An 8125-nucleotide genomic window follows, 5' to 3' on the forward strand; every position below is an offset into this window, starting at 1 on the left:
TTTTACTTGCAGCAGGACAATAATACAACCGTTTTGGAAATCTTACAACAACAATATATTTTAAGTCCAATTGATAGAAAATTTAATCGTAGAACATAATTATTTTAAAAAGTAGGAAAGTTACAGAATATCCTTTATTTGTTTTGCACATTTCATCCGTTTACTTTCCAATTCATTCGTGCCGGGAGTTTCCGAGTGGGTTTTCAGGTTGGCTATGAACTTCTCCGAATTGTTTACTTTGGTTTTTATTTCTTTATTTGAGCCGTACTCCGATTGCAGTAATGTTCCCAGTGCCACGTATATCCTGAACTGCGACTCAGGATCGTTTAGCTTAGTTGATACGTCTGGTATTACTTCGGATAACACAGATAAACCTATATAATCATTCTTCTTGACTGCCAGCACTACCAGGTTAAGTAATAAAGTTGATAGCGCAATCTGGAAGTTAAAAAAATGAGTTTTGTCACAACAAAGAATGTATAAATAGCAGTACTTGTCCGTTTTTATTTTGTTGACTTAATGAGGTTACATTTTCTAAAATATCCATGTGATTTTGAAACACAAGCATCTCACCGTGATCATGGGACAATAAATTACTTAAAACTCTGAGTGCTACAATAATATTATTTGTGACTCGGCAGTTACCACTTATGCAATATTTGAGCTTGTCCATTAAAGATGTCCGGTTGGCAGACACAATCAGTTCATTGTTCTTTTTATGCCTAACTGCCAGTCTTACGACGTCAAGCACCGGGAACCAAAAATCTACAAGGGAAACATTAATGATTTACATAGAAAGGTTTAAGTAATCACCATCGGGCCATTCAAGAAGCTTAAACAACATGTCCACCGAATTGGGGTCAGTTGAGGGTCCATCACACATATCCACAAGCCTTTCCAGCTGCCTCTCGTCCATGAACGTGCTGTGCCCTTTCGCCTCCTCATTAAACTCCTTCAGTTTGTTCAACACAATCTGCGGATTACCCATGTCGAAGGTGCGATACACCGTCAGGGGGAAAAATTTGCTCTCCACCATCTGCACGTTCTTCTGCGTCACCGTCGTGTAGCTAGAACCACCCGTAAAGGGATCTAAATTTGAACCACCTGATTGAAAACTAGAGTGGGTGGACGGTGTACCTTGAGATGTCGAATAACTGCTCCCACCTGAAAGCAAACCGTTAGCCAAAGTGTTTGAGGCCACCCTTTCGAGTACCTGTAAACGGGTCCACGTTGACCCCCGCCTGCGTGCCCGAATTACCATCAACTTGGGGTGTGTACCTGCTGCTCCCAGTGTAAGGATCAACGTAGTTGCTCGGTGGTGGTACGTACGAGTCTTTGGAGTTTTTCAGGATGAAGTCGACCACCTAAAATTAAACGTTAGTGCTTTGTTGTTGTTAGTTTATTTGTGGGTTCATAAACCTGTTCAAGGTATGAGGCTGGCAACATGTTTTTGGTTAAAAATTGGTTGGCCACTTGATAGACGTCCTCGCCCTTGTTGTAGGGCAGTTTCAGGGGCGGTTTTCCATCCTCCACGTCCACAGAAAACACGAAATCATATGGCTACAAACCAGAATGTATGTATTAGTTAATATATGTGTAGTTTTTGTACCCCAAACAGATGTTTTTCACACACCAATGTATTATCCAATGAGAGCTTCAACTTATTGGTATTTGTTATATGCAAATTGATCAATTTATTGCCCAATTTTTAATTGGTATTACCAACTTATACATAAACTTTGTTTACAAACATTTATAAGTTACACATAGCAAAGTAACCTAACCTAAAAATAAATGTGTTGGTCACACTGGCAAAGAAATTTAATTCTTTCAATGATATCAATAGATTGAGATACAAATTCAAACATCCAGTTTGTAATGATTGAATGAAATTTCTACTTTATGAATGTCACACAATAAAGTTACCAAAGTAAGTACCTTTCCTTCGTAGACAGTTTTTCCACTGGCGTCTTTGTCAGTTCCCCCGACCACGTCGCCGACCTTCTCCCAATGGCTCTTGTCCCCGTCCTCCACCCACGAGTAGGCCATAACACCGCCGTTCTCCCGCACCATCTTCAGCTGCCCCGCATGCTTGCCGGGCTCGTAGAGTGCCTCCTTGCCCGGCAGATCGGAGACCTTAACGCCGCCGATTTCCTGCGTACTCTGCAACGACAACGCCTTCACCTCCTCGTCGAAGCGGGTGATTATTTCGTCCTCGGCTATCCGGCTTTCGTCCTGCGTAAAAACTCTGACGACGCCGTCACTGGAGCCGGTCACAATGTCGCCGTTCGACAAACAGTCAACGCTCCACACCGAAATGGCCGGCAAGGTGAACGTCTGAACGTTGACGCCGTTCTCCCACACACGCACCGTCCTGTCCTCGTCTGACGTTACGAAACTGTCGGGGGAGCCAGCCTTACGTCTGGCTATGCTGCAATTGGTACATAAAACGGTAATTCCCCCAACTAAGCCAAAGCACCAACTCACCTGTATATGTAATTGGTGTGTCCGTAATAGGTGTTGGTGTTTTCACCGCTGTAATTCCACACTTTGATCGAGGCATCATTGGACACGCTCAAGAAGTAATTAAACTCGGGAAAGTCCAGCAGCCCCCTAACGCAATCCGTGTGGCCGGCCAGGAAGTTGATTTTTTGCCCGGACGCCGTCCAAATGCCGATAAACTTGTCGGCTGAAGCTGTAACGACCCGTCCATCAGACAGCTGGATGGCCGACCACACTGCGGCGTTGTGTCCGCAAAACGTGACGCACGACTTACTGACGTTCAACAGGCTCCACAGTTTGGCTGTGGTGTCCCACGAGCTGCTCAGGAACGAGCCCTCCTCGATGCCCTTCGACAATGAACTGACTGCAACGGAACAAATTCAGCACAATCAGTTAGTTATTTATTTCGAGGGGTTTGTACCCGTTCCCATGTGTTCTTTGAGCGTGTACGTTGCGAAAGGTTCCGTCGGCTTGTAAATTAATATGGTGTTGTCGTAGCCGCCGGTTACGACAAGACCGTCGGGATAATTAGCGACCGGCTCCAAGTACAGAACCGCACCGACGAAATTTTTCTGTTCCCTGTAGGTCATCGACTCGTTATACGAACGGTTCAAACTGAAACAACGACCAGGGGGTAGGTTTTTCCACGTCCAATTCGATGTGTTACCTGTTCGGCGTCCAGAATTTGGCCGTTTTGTCCCTCGAGCCGCTTATGATGTCGTTGTTGGGGGTCACCTTCACCGAACGGACGTCCAGCGAATGCCCATATAAAGTGGCACTTAATTTAAACTCTTTACTCATATTTTCTGTTGACTTATTCTCAAGTGACAAGCAAGTTTGGTTATTTTCATAACTGTCAAACTTCCCCACCCTGCCGGTACATTTTTATAATTAGATTGCCGCGTTGTCATATCGGGGTTATTGGCGTTGCATTTGGGATTTTTCTGTAGATAACGTGGAAACATTCAAATTTTGATTTGTATTATGTTAAATAAATTTCGTTTTTGTTTGATTTTGACATGTTACTAGCTAAATTTTGACTATGACGTTAAAGGATGTTGTTATGACAAATAAAAACATATGAATAATTTACATTGTTGCCCATCAATAAATGAATAATCAATTATAATCACTGATGATTTCTTTAAATTTCACGTATAAAATATTTTGTTGTGGTGGTTACATTGAAATTGTCAATATGTCTATATAATATAATAATTGCAACAAATTTTAATTTTAAATCAGATAATTTAATAAGATTAACTCAGGGACTTCCCCTATATCTATAAACAAAGTATACGTTCTAAGAATTTTATGACATAAATAAGATATGATGTCATGTTTTATTTATTAACTTGAAATAATAAATCAAATAAACAGAAACAATAATATTAAAGTCAACATTAAACATTTAAGTTACAGTGGATTTATTCTTTTAAAGCTATAAATTTTCAAATATTAGATTTTATTAATATTATTATTTAAATTTTCAAAATTTTAATAACATTTTTTAGGTTTAATATTTGTCTAAAAATTGAAAAAACATTTAAAATTTCAATTTTCTTATAGAATTTGTGATTTTTATAATTTTTGGGATTGAAAATTTCAAATATTTCTTAAATTAAAACGAAATATTTATAAAAAAAAGTAAAGACATTTAAAATATCCAATTTTCTTACAGAATTTCACATTTTCATTAATTTTTGAATTGAAAATATTTAAAAGTAATGAACATTTATTAAAAATAAGACTAAATATTTGTCAAAAAATTAAAATTATCTCAAGTAAAATATTTATTAAAGTAAATTTAATTTAATTGCTGAATTTGTTGAGTCTAATCTTAAAATAATAAAATGATTTTATGTAAAAATCTCTAGATAAACTAATATTTAAATTTTGATTTAGATTTTCTGTTTTATTAAATAATTTTCAAAATTTTAATACCATTTTTTAGGATCAATATTTGTCTAAAATTTAAAAAAACATTTAAAAATCCAATTTTCTTATAGAATTTGTGATTTTCATAATTTTTAAGATTGAAAATATTAAATATTTCTTACAATAATACGAAATATTTATAAAAGAATTTTACATTTTCATGAATTTTTGGATTGAAAATATCAAAAATTAATCATCTATTATTAGAATTAGACTAAATATTTGTAAAAATATTAAAATTTTTATAAGTAAAATATTTGGTAAAGTAAATTTAATTTAATTATTGAATTTATTGAGTTTAAATCTTAAAATAATAAAAAAATTTTATGTAAAAATATCAAGATAAACTAATATGTAAATTTTGATTTAGATTTTCTGTTTTATTAATTAATTTTTAAATATTAATACCATTTTTAGGACTAATGTTTGTCTAAAATTTAAAAATAAAACATTTAAAAATCAAATTTTCTTATAGAATTTGTGATTTCCATAATTTTGGAGATCGAAAATATTAAATATTTCTTAAAATAAAAAAAATATATTTATAAGAAAAGTGAAGACATTTAAAATATCCAATTTCCTTACAGAATTTCACATTTTCATGAATTTTTAGATTGAAAATATCAAAAATTAATGAACATTTATTAAAAATAAGACTAAATATTTGTCAAAAAATTAAAATTATCTCAAAATTATAAAAAGATTTTATGTAAAAATGTGCAGCTAAACCAATATTTAAATTTTGATTTAGTTTTACTGTTTTATTAATTAATTTTCAAAATTTTAATATCATTTTTTAGGACTAATATTTGTATAAAAATTAAAAAAAAAACATTTAAACACCCAATTTTTTTTATAGAATTTGTGATTTTCACAATTTCTGAGATTGAAAATATGAAATATTAATGAAGTTTCTTAAAAAAAAAACGAATAATTTATAATAAAATTTATAAGACATTTAAAATATCCAATTTTCTTATAAAATTTCACTTTTCATGAATTTTTAAATTGAAAATATCAATTATTAAGGTCCATTAATCCTTGAAATAAAATGAAATATTTAACTAAAAATTGAAGAATTTAAAATATTCAATTTTCTTACATAATTTTACATTTTCGTGAATTTTTAGATTGAAAACACCAAAAATTAATGAAATTTTTTTAAAAATAACACTAAATATTCGTCAAAAATTTAAAATAAATATAATTTTCTTAAGTAAAACATTTATTAAAGTAAATAAATAATTTGAAAAACTTCTGAAGTAAAATAAATCACACATTTTTGAAAGTTTTATTAAAAAACATTAAAACAATAGTAAATTTAATTATATATTTTTTATTAATCCATTATTGTAAAACAACTGAAACTGGTTAACTGAAATAAAATCGTTTAATAGTCGTCGCCCCTGGAGACGACCTCCTTGCAAGTCGGACGCAACATGATCGTGTGTTCGAACTGGGCAGTGTAGCAACCCTTGATGTCGCACAGCGGCGGGTAATCATCCACAACACCTTTATCGCACAGATCCTTCAGGGCCATCTGGTACTTGGTCGCACCCGCCCTGTCCAACCACCGTTTACAGAACGCCAAAGTACCGAAATTCTTGTTGATGACGTTCAACAACGTCTTCGAGGACTGCAGTCTAAAAATTAATTGTTAAAAGTGCCCGCTTAAAGACTTATTTAATTTCGAAGTGGTACCTGAGAGGCACGTAGGGGACGTCGAAGTTCTTCATGTAGTGTGAGCACTCCATGTCGTCGTGGACGACACCTCTTCCAGTCGAGCCGAACGTTTCTATGGCGTAGAACTCGTTCTCCTCCATAACTGTGGCCTCGCCACCCTTAACAATTGGCACAGTTTTACCTGCGTGAATTCCTAACAACAATAACAATTAGGTTTTTAAAGTTTTACTTTTAGTGGTACGTACTGTAGGGGGCGATGGAGTGTCCGTTAAGATTCCTAATGGACTTAATGGGGTAAGTCTTGCCATCCAGTTCAATTTCGTAAGACTCCATGACTTCTTGTATGGCCGCCCCTATTTCGCATAATTGCACGTCAATGCCTACAACCACAACTCAGTAAAAAACAACTCGGATACAAACAAGAGACAACAAACCAGCAGCCCTGATCCCCGTGTTGGTGGCATCCCTAACAGCCTCCACCAACTTGTCATATTTATCGTTAAAAGTAAGTGTGAAAGCGCAGTCGATTATTCTTCCATTAATGTGAGTACCAAAGTCGATTTTAACCACGTCGTCGTACTCCAGAACAGTCTTGTCCCCCGCGTTGGGGGTGTAGTGGGCGGCGCAGTGGTTCCTCGAACAACCAGTGGGAAAGGCCAGACCCGCTTTCAGGCCGTTCTCGGCGATCAACTTGCGGGCCGTGTTCTCCAGCTCCTCGCAAATCTCGATCATGGTCATGCCGGGTTTCACCCATTTCTGAATGTGTTTCCTCGTCTGAAACGTCAGGGGTGGTATGAATTTGAGGATCGGCAGCCTTGTTCCCGATTCGGTGACCGAAGCGGAGCCGAACGTGTGTAACGAAAGTGATCGGTGTGCAGAAAAGTGGTTTGCCGATTGGCCACACTGGAGAGCGCCTCTCATTTATAAAATTATAACCTTGTTTTGGTTTATTTTTAAATGTTTCAATGTGACAAGTGATTTAACATTGAAATTCGATTATTAATAGATAATTGTGAGGCCCCACTAATTAATCTGCATTAGTTTTTGTTGTTTTACAACAACTTGTAGTAAGAATTTAGTTCAGACTCAAGTCGAACTACTTAAAATGCTTAAGGAAAAAGGTTTAGTTAATTGAGGAAACAAATCCAACACAAAAGGTAGTTATGCTAAGTTTGTTGTGGAGCCTCTGAGTTAGTCGGAAGACGTAGGAATTATGAAACTCAATTTGAGGCACTTTAGCCTGTTGGTATTTAATCGGAGAGCCACCCCGAGTGTGTGACACTGCCTACATGTGATGTATTACCTGTCTGTGTGCCTCGGCAGCCAGCCTGACTTCATTGTAGATATCGTTGTGCATTCTGTCCAAGGCACGCTTCTCCTCTGAAGTGAACCTGTCCTTGGCGGTGCGGTCGTCCTTGCCCGGGTACTCCATGATCTCGCCCTCGGGGAACACCTGATCGGGGAACAGCTCGACGATGGGTATGGACGGCGGATCGGTCTGGGCCGGCTTGCCGCCCTTCTTCCTGTTCCGCTTCTTTTTCTTCTTCTCGGCATCTTTGTTCTCGTCGGCGGCGGCGGCGTCGCCGTTCTCCGCCGGTGCGGGCTCCTGCGTCTCCTCACCTGCGGGATAACACACACACATGAATTTGTTTACCTCGCACGTCGGGCTCGTTGCGTGTTTACCGGACTTTTTCTTCTTCTTTTTTTTCTTTTTCTTGGTGGCGTCGCCGTTCTCGGCCGGGTCGCCGTTCGCGTCGACCTTAATTTCGTCGTCGTTCTCCTCGTCCGGTTTGATTTCGGTTTTCAGCGCGGCCATTTTCAATGAAATGTGCACACAGTGGACGGCGGTGGAGTGCGCTTGCGTCGAGTCGGAACCAGTTCGTGTTTCGAATTTGTTATTTTGTGATTGCGGTCGTCGGTTAGTTAGGGCATTTTAATAAACGGATTCAGTTGCGATTTGTATTACGAATATTTTATGTATTTAAAGGGACAGTCGAAAATC

The 8125-nt window shown here is 37.2% G+C and overlaps 2 protein-coding genes across 3 annotated transcripts; both read right to left on the reverse strand.

Moving 5' to 3' along the window:
• Positions 1-31: 31 nt before the first annotated feature.
• On the reverse strand, positions 32-3529 carry LOC109606997 (phospholipase A-2-activating protein). The gene is made up of 9 exons (XM_020023518.2): positions 3170-3529; positions 2924-3117; positions 2488-2866; positions 1939-2431; positions 1420-1560; positions 1214-1364; positions 814-1164; positions 494-765; positions 32-438 (listed from the first exon to the last, which is right to left on the reverse strand). The coding sequence occupies exons 1-9, from the start codon at positions 3301-3303 to the stop codon at positions 121-123; spliced, it is 2433 nt and encodes an 810-aa protein (XP_019879077.2). The 5' UTR covers positions 3304-3529; the 3' UTR covers positions 32-120.
• A 2231-nt stretch (positions 3530-5760) lies between these two features.
• On the reverse strand, positions 5761-8125 carry LOC109606998 (methionine aminopeptidase 2). 2 transcript variants are annotated; one of them, XM_020023520.2, is made up of 6 exons: positions 7807-8119; positions 7427-7743; positions 6558-6897; positions 6369-6503; positions 6142-6316; positions 5761-6083 (listed from the first exon to the last, which is right to left on the reverse strand). In XM_020023520.2, exons 1-6 carry the CDS (start codon positions 7937-7939, stop codon positions 5831-5833), a joined length of 1353 nt encoding a protein of 450 aa, XP_019879079.1. In that variant the 5' UTR covers positions 7940-8119; the 3' UTR covers positions 5761-5830. The 2 variants fall into 2 exon arrangements, with proteins under 2 accessions (XP_019879079.1, XP_019879078.1); XM_020023519.2 differs by having other exon boundaries at positions 7427-8125.

The sequence above is a fragment of the Aethina tumida genome, chromosome 5 (assembly GCF_024364675.1).
Source record: "Aethina tumida isolate Nest 87 chromosome 5, icAetTumi1.1, whole genome shotgun sequence".
NCBI lineage: Eukaryota > Metazoa > Arthropoda > Insecta > Coleoptera > Nitidulidae > Aethina > Aethina tumida.

What these genes read in the sequence shown, in the direction of transcription:
- LOC109606997 (XM_020023518.2), bottom strand. Translation starts at nt 3,303, where the DNA reads ATGAGTAAAGAGTTTAAATTAAGTGCCACTTTATATGGGCATTCGCTG. An exon ending in AAATTCTGGACGCCGAACAG is followed by an intron (nt 3,118 to 3,169) that starts GTAACACATCGA and finishes TCGTTGTTTCAG; the next exon opens with TTTGAACCGTTCGTATAACG. An exon ending in AAACTGTCTACGAAGGAAAG is followed by an intron (nt 1,561 to 1,938) that starts GTACTTACTTTG and finishes TCTGGTTTGTAG; the next exon opens with CCATATGATTTCGTGTTTTC.
- LOC109606998 (XM_020023519.2), bottom strand. Translation starts at nt 7,939, where the DNA reads ATGGCCGCGCTGAAAACCGAAATCAAACCGGACGAGGAGAACGACGAC. An exon ending in CACGGGGATCAGGGCTGCTG is followed by an intron (nt 6,504 to 6,557) that starts GTTTGTTGTCTC and finishes TTGTGGTTGTAG; the next exon opens with GCATTGACGTGCAATTATGC. An exon ending in ACACTCCATCGCCCCCTACA is followed by an intron (nt 6,317 to 6,368) that starts GTACGTACCACT and finishes TATTGTTGTTAG; the next exon opens with GAATTCACGCAGGTAAAACT.